At 36.8% G+C, this 16,892-nt stretch overlaps 1 protein-coding gene across 2 annotated transcripts in view; it reads left to right on the forward strand.

Annotated features, from left to right (window-relative positions):
• The first annotated feature begins 2,396 nt into the window (after positions 1-2,396).
• abca2 (ATP-binding cassette, sub-family A (ABC1), member 2) overlaps positions 2,397-16,892 on the forward strand; it is a 56,990-nt gene continuing 42,494 nt past the window's right edge. For both annotated transcript variants that reach the window (XM_052556001.1, XM_052556002.1), the window contains exon 1: positions 2,397-3,005. In XM_052556001.1, the coding sequence (XP_052411961.1) occupies positions 2,940-3,005 (66 nt within the window). In that variant the 5' untranslated portion in view covers positions 2,397-2,939. The remainder of the gene's footprint in view (positions 3,006-16,892) is intronic.

The following is a 16,892-nucleotide window of genomic DNA, read 5'->3' on the forward strand; positions in this document are numbered from 1 at the left end:
TATGGACACATGAAATCAACTGTGGTGCAAAGATTCACCATGCACATGTTTAGAGGCCACACCTCTTTCAGCACAGAGCAAGTAAGATTGCACCAGTAAAATTACACAAAACTAGGCACTGATAGTACATGTGGTTCAGATCATATTTTAAGCCCTAATTCAATGTTTATATTATGTAATATTATATAGACTGTGTATACACTGAAAAAAAAAATATTTAATTCATCATAGGGCAAGTTATTTATTTTTCATTGTCTCACGTTAAAGGCTATATAGATGTGAATCATTACCTTAATTTTTTTTTTTTAATTGGATGAATTAATCATTTTTTTTAGTGTAGGTTCCATTTACATTTAAAAACATTTGACAAAAATGCTGAACGTTTGTGATTCACCAAGTTATTCAAATAATTTGAGTCTTCATTGTGATATAGCGAAAGATCTTGGTGAGGGGAAGAAAATATTTCGAAATAGCACTTTTCCTTTTCCTTTTCCTGTTGTGGACTGTGGTTGGAGACTGAAAAAAACCCCCACAATCTGCTCTCCGATCAGCACTTGATTTTGAAATGCTGTGGGCAGGATTATACTGATCATTTGTCATGATGAGGAATATCAACTTAATCCACTCTGTCTGAAATGTTAACATTAATGTTTATGTCATTTATCTGACTATTTTAACTTGTGACATTATGAATGTTAAAACTGTGGGTAGACTGGGGAGTGTTGCAACAAGCAGTCAATTGTAACACTGTCTGTTTTAACACAAGTCAGAAAAGCGCTCTGGTGACAGGGGCGCTGCACAAGATCCTGGGCACTATGCATAGGCAGTCCTAATGGGCCCCCTTCCCCTTGAAAATATATATTCCAGACTTTTCAAGGGCCCTCTCTTCCTTTGGGGCCCTGGTAATCAGTACTGGTTTTACCCCCAGTCAACGCCCCTGTGTGGTGATGTCATTTTTATCATATTTTTGAGTTTAGAGAAGAAGCTACTTCATTGGCTAGCAATCATTGTAGATTGCTTTATTGTAGATTACAATGTTACTTACAATTAACATGTGATATCCCAAAATTTGCATAAAATAGGAGGATGATGACATAACTAGTAACTGGACCCTTATGTGACAGAAATACATTACATGAACACTTATACATACATGGAAATTATGCAAAATTTAAATCCTTAAAAAATACAATATGATGTTCGTCACTTTAAATTGTTAGCTTTATTCAAAGCTGATTATTCTTTGTTCTTCAATGAAGTTCTTGTAAAAACAAAAATTGTATACTGTGGATAGTGTGATTGCAAATTGCCTAACACTTTTATATGTATCCCCAGCCTGTGTTACTGTAAAACTCACACCAGATTGTGATTGTGTAGTAGAACAAGTCCATCTGAGCTTTATTTGTAAAGGACAAATGCAGGACAAATGTAAAAGGACAAATCTTTTTTTTTTTAAAGTTTGTAAGATCTACACAAACATCCACCGAGTTATTGATGCTCAAACAAAAGCGTTACTTTCATCCCCAGTCTCCCCTAATAGCATTTATTACTTCTAGCCACTAGACAAGGTGTTTACCAAATATTTGGTCACTGAATCATTTACTCATTCATTAAAACACTAAATCAACAGAGACAAGTCTTCTCACAATGACAATTCAGAATGAGCTTTATTGCCAAATGTGCACACACAGAAGGAATTCATCTTAGTGACAAGATGCTTCCAGTCAGTGGACAGTAACATCACCACCACCACCACCAACAATAATATATATACTACTATATATAAATAAACATTATACACATTAAATATTCATAATTCATCCGGGGAAAAAACTCTACAAAAATCTTGCCATATAAAATACTATAAGAATAGCATAACCTTGTTATTCCAAAGCCTGCCTGCAAGACAATACATGAATACATGGAAGTTAATGTGAATGCTTCATTCACTTAATTCGTTTGTAATAACTTTTTCAAGTTTATTCAAGTTTAAAAAAAAAATAACAAGGCAATATATAAAATATATCTTGAATTTGTTATGTTTAAAAATAAAAATGTAAAGGTAATACAATGATTATTGTGAATAGAAAAGGTTGGGGGGCTTGGATTATTGATTTGGAGAGGATGGGAGCCACTGCTCTAAAATAGTGTACGTATAATCCAGAGTTAATATAATAAGAGTTGCCCCGCAACATCTGGCCTTGAGATGCGTGTCTAATGGTTGTTAATTACTACTACAGTGATTATTATAAGCCATGTCTTGTGGGAACTGATTACTCGAGCTATTTTCTCCCTAATAACGTACTATTTAGACCAGTGCCCATCTGCAGAGGGTGCTCTTCGCTTTTCTTTCCAATGGTAACTCGCCATAATAACATACAGTACTCTGATCAAAGATCACAGACTTCATGAAACCCACGACAGCCACAAAATAAAATGTGATCTCGGCGAAGTCTGTCCAGCCAGGAGGGATTACCTCAGTCCTGGAAAGAAAAGCTAAAAATGGTGAGATCAAAATGTTCTCACATCGATGGAGTTTCTAAAAATAGCCAGGCGTCGCAGAATGATGAGGATTCAGCAGCGCATCAGTAATCCAGCTGAGGCAGCCGCTAGATTACCATAAAAATCACATCTGATTTACCTGACACATCGCTCGCTCGCTCAAGTTACTATAGCAATAAGAAACGTTCGCTCGCGCTCGCTACGTTCGGCTGACAGGAGTAACGTTATCTCCGCCCACTGCTCAGTGAGATGCAAATATCTACATCCTCTGCTACTAAAAATCATTTTGTTCACAAACCCAACCCTCGAAATTTAGGATGTTTGGCTTTGTCTCACGCCGGAGAGGACAAAATGCAGACGGAGCGGAATCTCAAAACAACAACAACACTGTGATGAATATATTATAATTAGCGACTTCAATCTCCAACTCATCGAAAATGGGATTTCTTCACCAGCTGCACCTTCTTCTGTGGAAAAACGTGACTTTAAAGCGCAGAGGACCGGTAAGAGTGTTTTTGTTTACATGTGTCACGAGTATATTTTTTATTTTAATTTAGGCCTTGATGTGTTTTTGTTTCGAGCAGGCGGCCGTCCGTCAGTCACGTTGAGGTATTGTAAAACATTAGCATACAGGGAAAACAATGTTACTCGTGGCTTCGGTGGTACAGTTTCATCACGATCTGGCCTTTTAAATGTTGTACAGTTTTCACATCTAGGCTAACGTTACCTAAACAAAGTGTGCGGGCGGTGTTGTGTCGACAGCCGATCACCTACTAACAGGTTGTTTGGGAAACTAACAGGTTGTTCTCTGAACAATCTGTTGGTTCGACTATGACCAAACATCTCAAGCAAGGTGAGGTGCCGCTAAACGACCTGTTAGCAGGGTGATGTATTGAGGAAGAAAACAATATATATCAGATGCACTTAAACAAATATGGGATATGCAAAAACTATGTTTTATGACATGTCACTAGCCTTGACTCTAAGGAAATGTGATCCTGGTGCATCAAGGACTGAAGTACTGTACAGCAGTATTACACCAGACGACAAAACACTATTCTTATTAAAACAAAGTAGTTCTGTAATTTTTATCTATTCATGGCTAATTTTGGCATGTCTGTAGGAGTAGAGTAACCTTTATTTTTATCCTTGCGGAGGAGAAAATGCAATGTTGCAGCACCAAAATACTGTATCTGGAGTTGCAACAAATCCCCTGAGTTCAGAAAACCTTTATATAAATACCCAAATGTATTGGGTATTTTTACCCACAGTATTTGCATCTGGCTGCAGGGGAAAAGGACAATTTCAGTATATAGTGGGGATCCAAAAGTCTGAAACCACCTAAAAATTTGGCATTTTGATTTTCAGATCAAATTCTATGTAGATTTTTTTATTCTCTTAATAAGAATACTTGTTATATAATTTGTAATGGTGTTTTTTTTGTATGTATAAATGCAAAATAGATACATTTTCTTTGGAGGAAACATTACAATTTAATAAAAAAATATAACATGAAAATAGAGTACTGAAAAATGTACATGTACATGTGCGACATGTTAATTTAGATGTTTCATTTAAATATTGAATAATAGCATTAATATTTAAAAGCTATCTTAAGGCCATAATGATAATGATAAAGATATAGTTTAAAAAAAATCATTCTAAATCTAAAAGAATAGCAGAGTCCATGCCACAACTGTAATGGCAATGGAGGAACAGCATTGTTGGAATCACATTTACAATTTTTTTTTCCAGCTTAAGAGCAACAGAACCAATCAGCCAATCAGAATCTATCCTGCTTCAATGAGTTTGACAAAACTGCAGTGTGTGCTGATAGTGTTATGAACAGAACATAATTGTGCATTGGGGTGAATGGAAAAATGGTGATCATTAGTTATCTTTATAGTTATCGTTCTTGATGTGAACGCACCTTTAAAGCAAACTGTTTCATAATGGAGTTTCTGGGCGTAATATAGCACTCTAAATATTTCTATAAAGGCCAGGCCATTGTAATTTTTTTATTTTATGACTAAGTGTAGCAGCATTTTAAGAATGCTTGTAAGTTAGAGGGCTGGTTTTTCTAGGCTTGATTGTGTTTATGGGGTGCAGTCTAACATGTGTTAATGGTGTTTTTTTTTTTTTTTTATGCATTATTTTTCACATCATTTACCTTTATTCCACACCGCTCTGTCCCTTCTACTATAAACGCACTGATCATTTCCTGCTTTTATGAAGCCCCTCCATCAGAAATACGCGATGGGCTCTGATTGGTTTGCTAGTCCAGTGCATTGTGATTGGCTAAACCGCCTCTAGTGCACATCTAAGCATCCCGCCCCTCACCTCATCACAATGTGCTCCGGTTGTATTGTAAACAATGGTGTCATCTATATTGCTTATCATTAAGCGCTCGATTGAGACGAGGATATTTGTGAAGAGGATCACACAGAACCTGTGCAAGCACAGCTCTTAGTGGTATGTTTTTTGTTTGTTGTTGTCTTATTATTTTAGATACACTGTTATTTGTGAATGCTACTGCTTCTGTTAGCTTTTAATATACAGTTATCCTGATTAAAGCTTAAATACAGTACGGCAACCGCACGCACGTCCATATATAACCAAAGAGTTTGACATGACTTGTCAAACTCTTTAAGACAAGTCATGTCATTTGGTGGCCATCTTTAAAACACGTCTTGGGCATCCAAGTGCAGCGCCTATCTCTTAATGGGAAAACATCAAATTCTCCACAACTGTTCACTGAGATTTGGATTAAATTTTATATTTGAAATCACCAAAGAAATCTGACAACAGCTGTGTCATAAATGTTCTAACGGCAGCTGCAGATGATTTTACTGATTAGTGATTGGCTCTTTCATTCAGAAGGCAGGGCTTCCTGCGATTAAGCGACCATTTACATTTACATTTAATCATTTAGCAGATGCTTTTATCTAAAGCGACTTACAAATGAGAACAATAGAAGTAATAACACCAAACAGGTAATTAAGTACTTTTTAACCATATTGATCGTTACATTTTTCCCCATTCAAAACTATACGAGTGACACGTCTTGGTGTAAAAATCAGTGAATAAATGGAACAGCTCATTGTTTGAGCTGGTGATCTGAATAAGAGGTTGAGACAAACAGAGAGAGAGAGAGAGAGAGAGAGATGCAGGACGATGTGAGGAACAGGATTGAGAACTGCTGCTATAGAACATTGATTTTGAAACTTTGTGAAACCATTAGAATCGTTAGAAGACAGAATCAGAATTCTAATATAAATAGAGATTTTACATGCACCCCTATTTTTCTTTCTTTTCTCTAAAGCAGCACAGCATGGTCTCGTCCCATATGTTGCATGTTCCTGAGGGCTGGGTTTGTCTGGAAGTATCTTGTTATAGTCCCAACAAGCCGTTTTTGTAGGCATTAAACTGCCAGAATTTTAAAAGATCTCCGTTTGCATTGAACTTTCAGCACTGAAACTTTGCAGATATTGCTTATGCTCAAACAGCAACATAACACACGAATGTTAAAAAAATTAAACAAACAACCACCCCTTTAATCCTAATCTTTATTATATCAGCTTTCTGCTACTATGAAACCATATCTGGTATTGAACAGAAGTGGGCTCTCAAGAGCCCTTTCCTAACACTCAATTAGGAAATAAGCCACACTACTTTGAGCAGCGTTTTGACCTTGGGATGATACTTAATTACTAAGCATTGTTTCTATCTTTATAAGCCTGGCTGCACCATTATGTTATTTTTAGAAGCAGTAGCATTTTACAATAGCTCACGTTTGCAGCATATGTCAGGCTCCCTGGAGGTAAGGATCACCCCCATCAAGAATAGTAACAGTTACGTCACTGGACCAGTTTGATGGATCTATTTCATTGGGAGTTTGAAGGCTTTGTAGATTGATGTGACTCTGGGAAGTGGCTAGTCAGCAAAAGGTTCAGCCCACTCTGTCCATTGGATGCTACATAAATGAGGTCCAGTGAGTTCAGCTCTCCACTGGCTGCCTGCCTTTATTGGTTACTCACTGCTGTTATGTTTGTGGTGAATGCAGTCGGCTTTTTGTCAAGAGTGTGTGGGGTTTGATGGTGTTGGAGTGCAGGTGTGTTCACATGTTTGTCAGAGATAGAGATGTTTTTGCTGATTTGATGATGTAGTTCTGAATGAATGGGCAGCTGATGGAGATGCAGTTGGTGGTTAACAGCTTTCCTCTTATGTTTGCAGACTGATATGTTGATTTTATGGTGAGGATGCAGTTATATTCAAAAAACTGTCATAAAATCCCTCACAGCAGCTAAATGACAACTTGTTTGTCTCAGCTGTCTGAATCCCACAGACATTTCTCTATAACCTAGTCATGATATATATAAGCATAAATGTCTCTCCAAATTAAAAACCTGGCTCTTAAAATTAGGACTAAATGGGCAAATTCCAGAATCGCTTAGCTTAAAGTAAAAATAGTGCATTGACTTTACATGGTCGTTTGCTGTAGTGAATTAAATCTATTAAATTAAAATTAATAAATGTATCACTTATTTAGACGACCATGTCTTCATAATTATTTAGTCAAAGGCTATAGAATACCCAAGATGTATAGTTTTGAATGGGGAAAAATGCAACGCTCAATATGTCAGCTGAATCGGAGGAAGCCCCGCCTTCTGAATGAAAGAGCCAATCGTTAATCAGTAGTCAGCGTGTCACTGCAGCTGGCGTTAGAAGTCCCGGTTGCTATAGAAAGTCAGCGTTCTGAGACGTACGCACAGGACTGCGAATGCACACTGACTGATCTAGTCTGAATAATAAGCTTTTTATAATGCAATTTGAGCAAAATAAACATTTATGACACAGTTGATATCAGATTTCTTTGGTGATTTCAAATATCAAATTTAAGCGCAAGCTCAGTGTACAGTTTTGTAGAATTTGATGTTTCCCCATTTTCAAAGAGATAGGAGCTGCATTGCATTCCCGAGAGGCGTTTCAAAGATGGCCACTGAGTGACATGACTTGTCTTAAAGGGACTTTGGTTTAGTTTAAACTTGTTTTTTGGAAACAATTAATTTTACATTAGACATTGTGTTTCATTCAGTCAGTTGTTGGATCGATTCAGAGTGTTCATTTTTGAGATAAAGACATTAATAAGAATCCACTCATCAAGGCCATGTTTTCATGAATCATGGTTTGTTCTGTGTTGTGTTATGCCAGTAAGATTTTAAATTGCTGTTACAATTTGTATTATTATTTATTTTCGCTACATGTGCGACAGTCTGGAGCCCTTCTTAAACCCTCTTCCCCGCTAGACTGGGTGCTTGTTTTTCTTTTTTAACAAAGCAATATCTTCACTTCCTGCCCCATCATAATTTTTTTTTTAAAAATTCCACATTTTATAGTCTGTGCTATGAAGGTTGAAGGTTAGATGAACATTAACCCAAAATTGGTCTTTTAATGCACCGGTTGCCTTTACCTTATGCCAAGTGCAACACAGGCTGACCTACTTCCTGTGAGCTTCAAGCCCTGAACAATTGGTTGAAGCAGGGATGGGCGAAACTGTCTGCGTATCTATGGAGACAGAGATTGAAAGAGAGAGAGAGAGAGATGGATAAAGTAAGAGAAAGAGTCAAGACACAGACAGTAGTCTGATAACCGGACAGTCATCAAGAAAGCAAGTTATTGTAATGGCAGCTGTCTGAATCATGCATGCTGACTGTATGTTAATGGAATCACAGTATGTGTTCTGTGAGCTGGTTTTATGCTGTGATCTCAGTAGTAGAAATGCAGATATGCTACCGTTTCATTAACAATTCAGTTTGTGTATTTGGGGATGATGGTATTGGCCATTTCTTTCCATTAAGAACAGCTACTAAAATGCAGTCTAAATGTGGGCTCAAATCTTTAATGACATCATAGATTTGTGCTAACTGTTAAGCCTATATGCCAGATATATTAACATTAAGCATTTTAAAACAATGTAAATATGCCATTTACTGAGTAGCAATACAGAAAACATTGTTCCTTTTACATTAGTTGCTTTAGCTTCCTTTCAGTGCTGTGAGAAATAACAAGGACATCAGTGGTCCTTTAGTTTGGCACACATGTAATCTGAGTTTGGCTAACTATACAGGGTTCCATTTTTGTGATGAAAATTAAATGGGAAGATCCATGAGAAGTATTAAGTGTTCAAAGATAGTTGATTCAGCAAGCAATAAAGTTATGCTGCACCAGCGAGCCCCTTTTGAGATTAAGCCTGCATCAGTGAAAGACTTATCATATATGTAAGCCCAAAATGATTTAACTACTTTAAAAGGAAGTTAATTGAGAAGCAGTATGTTTTTGAGATGCATTGGATTGTAATTAGAAATGACGTTGTGGAATGTGTTGTAATGCGGCGATATGGCAGCAGAGTATTCATGGTCCTTGTATGGATATTTTTTGTACTACTTTTAATTATTTCTTTTTTCTTTATTAATTTCTGCAATTAATTTACCCAACTTGCCCACAACTCCATTCTTACTTTGGTTTGTACATCATTTTAAAGATTAGTTCCCTTACACAATAAAAATGTCTTGATAATTTACTCACCCCCATTGTCATCCAAGATGTTCATGTTTTTCTTTCTTCAGTCAAAAAGAATTAAGGGTTGTGACGAAAACATTGTAGGTTCATTGCTGTTTCAGTGCCTCTTCAAAAGGCTCTACACAATTCCAGTCAAGGAATAAGGGTCTTATCTAGCGAAATGGCCATTTTCGAAAAAATAAAAATTTGGATATACTTTTTAACCGTCTTGCACTAGCCCGACCTCATGCATTACGTAATCATGTTGGAAAGGTCACGCGTAGGCAGACATACTTACCCAGTATTTACAAAGCGAACGTGCAAAGGAAGTCAAATGCTTTACAAAAAAGGTAAAATTATGTTGGACGATTTTGAAGTTGAAGGAGAAAATGAGATGGAGTTTTTCACCCTTCCTTTTTAAACCAAAGTACACAGGCAAAGAGATAACCATGTGTGACCTTTCCAGTGTGATTATGTAATGTGTGAAGTTGCACATGCGCATTGCAGTGCTAGTGGAAGATGATCATTTGTGGCTAAAAAAGTATTTAATTTATGTTTTTTTTTTTTTTCAGAAAATGACCAATCGTTTCACTTGATAAGACCCTTATTCCTTGTTTGGGATCATGTAGAGCCCTTTGAAGCTGCATTGAAGTTGCAGTTTGGATCTTAAACCCATTGAAGACTACTATATTGAGCAAAATGTATGCAGAACCAAAGCCTCCCACCTTCCCTTAAACTTTAGCATGGTGATTTCGATTACTTCAGAGCACTGATACACTGTTAAAAAATGTATTGTGGATCTTGTAATTTCAATTTAAAAAAATTAATGTGATAATTAAAAATAATGTGTAGATTTCATTTAAGAAATTGTGATTCAGTGTTGTATAGAAAATATTAAGGACCTTTTACTAATAAAGCCAAGAGATGTGTTTTCCTCTTTTCTTTTCTTTTTTTAAGGAAACTTTAGCAGTTTTGGAGCTTTGAGTAACTGATTAAAAAAAAAAAGTTTTATTTTAGAGGTGATTGTTCGTTCTCAGCATGCTTTTGCATGTGGCCGGATACGTAGAGTAAATTTTTTGTTTTGAGCATCTATTCATGTTTAATGTTCAGTTATGTTTGACATTTGAAAGCATTTCTGTTACACTGAAGTTTCCATTGCACAGGGCAATCGTAACCATTGTGGAGAAGAGTAGAGCTTATGGTTATGGATACTAAGGCTTTAAGCCTTTGTGCAGTACTTTCCAGTATTTCTCAAGTATTTTCCTACTTGAACTCTTTGGCTGTATACTGTATTTGTCTTTTAAATAACTCGAAGTCAAATACAAACAGACCTCACTCAAAATCACAGACTTTTGAGAATCAGCTTAAAATAAATGAGAACATTTCACTAATTATATTAAATTCAATGTGTCATAGATTGGTTACTAAATTTAGGAGATTTCACATGATTTATTAAGGTAGACTCCATTTAAAAAAATCAAGCCCGAAAAACTACTCAAAAATATTATGTGTAATATTGCCTCCTTAATTATTTTTAAGTAAACAGCGTGTTCCATTTTTTACAGTGTATGTGCAAATGTGTTAGTCATACATTTGCAAGAAGATTAATGTGATTAAATGGGTAGTGTGGGAGTGCGGCATACCAGTACAGTATACAGACGTGCACAGTAACATTTACTACAGTAGGATGATTGTGTGACATGAATGCTGTGAACATTTTGTGTGATTATGGAGATTTGTGACTCATTCACCAGTTGCATAAAGAAAAAGTGGCATTAAGGATAGTATGGATGTTCATGGACCGTGTACTGTAGATAATAGTGATCTCGTCGGTAGAAAGCAGTACTTTGGAGCAGTATTGTTTACTGTCCGTCTGCTTGTAGAGTAAGTGGGGCACTGAAAGTTCCCCGTGTCCAGTGATTGTTGTCCTGCTAGCCCAGCATAGCTCAGACAGCCTTCTAAATTATTGAGATCTCTCCATACTACTGGGAGAAAATCAGCACTAAAGCAAGATTGGATGAAATAAACATGAGATAGAGTAGAAAAGGAATGAGGGATAGAGTGACAGGTGGAAAGTACTTTAATGGTCAGCCGTTCTGGAGGAGCAAGATTTAGGTAGGAGAAAGTTGCTGGATGGAAACGTCTTTTGTCAGTGCAGTGCTGACAAGCAGTCAGTGACGTGATTGCTGGAGTGAGAGAGGACTGTAATGAGGACAGGTAGGGCAGTGTGTTAAATGAGGATCCAGTGAGACAGTAGAGGTGTTAGAAAGAGTGTTTTAGGCAAAGGTGAAGAAGGCATGAGACACTGCAGAAATTAAATGAAGTGGGGCAGGAAAGAGGGATTGTGGAGTACAGCTCAAGAGGCAATGAGTTATCCTTTATTTCGGCAACAAGATCAGATATAAAACCCTGACCTTTAAGCCTCTCATTGTGTGCCTGGCTTAAATGAATGGCATTACGTGTCCAGAGTCAGGGACGGTCCCTCTGAAAAGATTATTATTGCAGCAGTGTTCACCTTGTAAAACCAAGCTCAGGCAGGGAGCCATAAATTGGGGCAGAGAGAGAGAGGTGGAGAGAACCTGGTTAGTTTTGGAGATAGATTTAAGTTTTCCACCAAAATAGATTCTCTGAACTGAGTGTCTGTAAACGTAATGCAGAACCAGCCTGTATTTCCACTAACTTAAGAGCTGAACGATGACTTAACTGTCACTACATACTGACATCTTTCATGTAAAATAAGTTTTGCGTGTTCTAGTTTGTTTTGTCTCAGTCTAATTCCTCGGGCTTGTCACTTCAGTGGTTCAGTGCAGAGACTTTTTGGCTTGTAATTGCCTTTTCTTAATTCTAAACATATATAAGGATTCCATAATCAGACTTTGTGTTAATAATGATGGTAATTAGCACAACCTACCAGATTGATTTTAGGTGATATGTGTGACCTTAGCTCAACCATCAATGGAAGTTTAAGGAATTTATGCACCAAAGTTTAAAAATGTAATTTTATAGACGTTTAAATCTCTGATGCACTAGTAACAGTAAAAAGAAGTAAAAGTAAAAATTTAATAATAAAACCGTAAAAAGGAGGATTTTTTTTTTTCTGTCACATGAACTACCCCACCTATAATTTTGATAATATTGAGACTTTTTTTTTTTAAGGAAGTACAATTACCTTACAGACTTGTGAAAATGGGCATTTGTTTTATATACTAAACATACTAAATATAAAAATGTATTATAAAATAAAACCTTTTAAATATGTTTCCCTTTGAAAGGTTTTTGAACATGTCTGCTAGGTTAATGAGATACTTTTTATCAAAAATATAAAATATTTTCGATTTATAAAAATCACAGTTATCTTGTTTGACAGTTAATCATCGCCCTCCAAAATTGATGAGAAACACAGTTTCAACAACAATGTTGAGTCCCGACCCTTTTTCCTTTGCTTCATTTATCTTTTAAAAGCTTCAAAATGCTACTCTCTCACTGTCACCCGCCCCAGTTCCTGGAAAATGAGAGAAATGAATCAAAGCCGTCCATCACGGAAGCCTGTTATTGATCTGTTTTTGTGTATGTGAGATTTTTTATAATGGATATCAAGAGTTTATCTGTGCATGCAGCGTGCGTGTGTGTGTGTGTGTGTGTGTGTGTGAGCCTACATGTTCTTTCCATATATGGCTCTTCTCCTAGTCCTGCTGTGTGAGTCACCTGTTTTCCGTTCTTTACGTGTGGATCTGTTTACTTTTGTTGTGTAAGTGTGGGAATGTATTTAATAATAAAAAAACAACAACAGACTACTTTTTTTCCTTTAACAGTTTAAGTATCAGTATCTAAACTTTAAAACTATGATCAAATGAATTCTTATCTTAATTGTAATTGAGTTTTTGCTTATTTCAAAGAGAAAACTGCATCATTATTCCTTTTACGTGCCCTATTGTATCCACCATGGGGAGTGTGAACTCTGCGACTGCCCTCTCCACTCATTCTCAAGAACACTTGATCTCAGTTTCTCTTTTCCCACAGCTCAACTGCTCTTTCAACTGTTTTTTTCCTTTCTTCTTCCTGCTCTCTCATTCTGTCTGTCTCCTCCTCGCCCTCCTCAGGAGGAATGATAGCGTGTGTTCTTATTGAAATGAGGTGCAAATGCTCTCAGCCTGAGCTAATTTTGTCCTCATGTATAAAGCATTTCATGAAATATTTACCACTTTGATAAACATGAAATATTCATCTATTATAAATGTTCCTTTTCACCTTAATTTTGTGATTTGTCATGCAAAGACCTCTGAGACAATAAGATAATTACATCATTAGAAAGACAGAATTGTGCTTCACAGTCTCGACCAATCAAATGTTTCTCTGATGCCAATGATTCATGATATTCCTGGCTTATTTACAATCTTCTGGCTACTTATCCATTTTTTTTCCTGTGCTTTTCTCTGTAGAGGGTATTATGTGCCAAGATGTTCTCCTTTCACAGCCCTGCACTAAGAAATAGGGAGAACGGAGGAAAAGAAGACTGCAGTTTCCCTTTAACTAAGCCAGATGCTAAGTGAACACTGAATGGAATTAGTGGAGGTGAGCGAGAGAAAAACTGAAGGAGGGAGATTACAGAGTCAGAAAATAGAGAAATGTTATATGGAGGACAGTCTGCTTTCAAGGGTTTGTAACTGATCCTGTGTTCTTGGATTCACATTCAGTATCCTGGTTGTAAGATGATACATTTCCTCAGGAGAGTCACGTTGGTGCAGGTGTAATGGGAGCACAATGGTAAACGCCTAAGAACACCAAGGCTGCATCATTAAAAATATAGTTAAAATAGTAATATTGTGAAAGTTTATTACAATTTAAAATTAGGGGTGCTCCGATCACGATCGGCCGATCGTTATGCGCATCTCGTCAGTAAAGCCGGTTCTCTAATCAGCGGTTAATTCCATCAGGTGCGTGATTTCACATAGAGCAGCTGTTACTACACAGAGCCGTTGTTAATAGAGAAGATGCGCAAATCCACTTCATTTTCAGCGTTTTTTGGCGCATCTTCTCAGTTAACAACGGCTCTGTATAGTAACAACTGCTCTATGTGAAATCATGCACCTGATGGAATTAACCGCTGATTAGAGAACCGGCTTTACTGATGAGATGCGCATTAACGATCGGCCGATCGTGATCGGAGCACCCCTATTTAAAATAACTGTCTGTATTCTATTTTAATATATTAAAAAATGTAAATTATGCCTGTGATGGCTAAACTGAATTTTGCAGCTGCTGATGAACTCTTTTGGCAAGTTTCTATTGTAACAGCAACTTTACGATTACGGATATAGTGTAGTTCTTCATTCGAAATTTGACAATAAGAACATGCTTTTTTTAAAGAATGAAGTTGAAATCACGCGGTCTTCTTTACTCTCAAAGCTCATATTGAGAGGTTCATTGTCAACTGTTTCTCTAATGTGAAAATGAGCGGGATTTTTTACTTCCAAAAAATGACTGTTGTGCTCTATTCTGGTATTCCAGGTCAGTTGTATCTCATATGCCACCATTCAAAGAAACAATGCTGCGTAAAGTGAGATACTCCTCTAATTATGCTTACCTTTCTGTGGCATGAGGTCTAATTTGTGCCTATGACAGCTGCTGTCTTCACTGCTGTATCCTTCATGCGCTTACAGAGTGGGAAACAATGCGGTTGACTTCCCATGGGCAAAGAATGATCGTTAGATCTGTCTTCTGCTGTCAGCAGACTACAGAGATGTCCTGGACATTGTTAATTTTTGTGAGTAGATAGGTCATTCTATATAAGAAATGTATCCTACATGGAGCAATACAGAATCAAAATCAGAAGTTTTGTTGAGAATCTTTCTTTACTTTAGCCATTTTAATTGTTTCAAAATGACAATAAGATTTGGTGAATTGCGAAGAGTCAAGACAGACTGTATGATTGCGCTCATTATTACAGTGCAGCCTATGCTCTGTGAGCCATAGAGCCGTTAGCATAAACATGCTAACTACTCCATTTACTGAAGGGAAAGGAGTTTTTGAAACTCTTCTGCCCTCCAAGAGACTCCTATTCTACATGAGGCAATCTTGAATTCTGCCTGATAGGGGGATTATCTCCCTCCCTCAGTGGCGTTGAAGGATGGAGAAAGGGAAAGAATGTGATTAGGGACAACAAGAGACTGAAGCAGTCTGCAATCTCAAGAATGCAGTGTGGGAGAGACTAGGACAGACTTTTGTTTTACAAAGAAATGAGGCCTTGAATTGGAGAAGGAGAAAGAAGAGAACCGATAATTGCTTGTATTGAAAAACTGTGACAGAATAAGGATGAAGAAACGAAAGGGATCTTTGGCAGAGAGATAGGCATGAGATTCCACTGACATTCCCCTCTTCTTTCTGTCTTTGTGTACAGTGCTTGACAGTTTTGGGGAAGCTACTTTGAAAACGTAGCTTGCTAAGCTACTTATTTTTTTTTTTAAAGTACTGACGTAAAAAGTAGTTTAACACAACATGTTCCTTTAGAAGCAGGGAACTACACTAAATATATTTATTTAATCTTGGGTCTTTCCTTACCTGTACGACATTCTTGTGCAGATACTTTGAAGAATACTTGTAACCAAACAGTTTCAGTTACTCTTTTCTTATATTGACACAAAACAGTGTGACATTTCTCAAAATATCTCTATTTTTGTCATTGAGGTTTGGAAGAACATTAGGGAGTAAATTATGGCAATTCTGGGTGAACTATCTCTTTAAGAGGGGAGTGTCCTAAAGAATGCTGTGTGGGCATTTGGGAGCAACTAGAATGAATCAGTGAATTGGCTTTTTAAACTGGTTTATTGAAATGAACAGTCCCAATGAACCAGTTTGCTAAAATGAGCTGGATTTCCCAGAGTGTGTTAAATTATTGCCTCAGCTCATTTTTGATATAGTTACTTCTTGGAAAAACATCTAGTTTCAGAAATAAGCTATTATAGACTATATTGAAAACATACAATTACGTTCACGCTAATGAAAAATGTGATTATGTTGTAAATATAAGTGCTGACAAACCTGCTTTTGTTTATTCTCAAATAGAGAGCAGTGGCACTCTTTCTTGTTCCTTTTATTAATTTAAATATTTCATATATCTAAATAGTATGCTTTTTTGTTATTTAAATGTTTTTTCCCTCTTTTACATCACTGTCCTCTATTTGCTTTTCTCCATATTGTTTGCTTTCTCTCCAGTTCTGTTCATGAGTTAAATTTGATTGAACTGCAGTAAACAAAGGAAGCCTAGAAAGTGTGGAGTTGTTTCAGCAGATGAGTGTATTTAGGTTAGGAGGTTGATTCTCAGTCAGGTCTGCAGTAGATTACAGCTGCTGTGTCATCTGCGGGCTTCGGGCCTTGAGCTCCGGTAAGCGTTACATGGCTATTTATCTTCTCCAGGTCGTGCATTATTCATGATTGGATTGACATGCTGTCCTTTCGCTCTCTCCGTGGCACAGTCAGGTTCTGTATCAAGGCCGTCGCCAGAACAAACCAAATGGGGGGGCATTTAATTTTCATAGGGGGGCACACTTTTTTTAATGATCTGAGACAGACCATAACATAAACCCATATTAGGCTATAACTAAAATAGACCATAATAGTCTTGTTTTGTTGAATTATTCAAATAAAATACTTCACCGTTTGATCTCAACGTCTCTGTTTATTGTCTCTTAACATTTCCAAAACCGCCAAAAATTTATTCTGAGATCTCATGCAACGCGAATTGCGTATAAACAATACAATACTGTATGCTTAACTAAATGAATTGCATGATTTATATATACATATACATATACTTACACACAAACTGCATATTG

Source organism: Carassius gibelio, chromosome B5 (genome assembly GCF_023724105.1).
Source record: "Carassius gibelio isolate Cgi1373 ecotype wild population from Czech Republic chromosome B5, carGib1.2-hapl.c, whole genome shotgun sequence".
NCBI lineage: Eukaryota > Metazoa > Chordata > Actinopteri > Cypriniformes > Cyprinidae > Carassius > Carassius gibelio.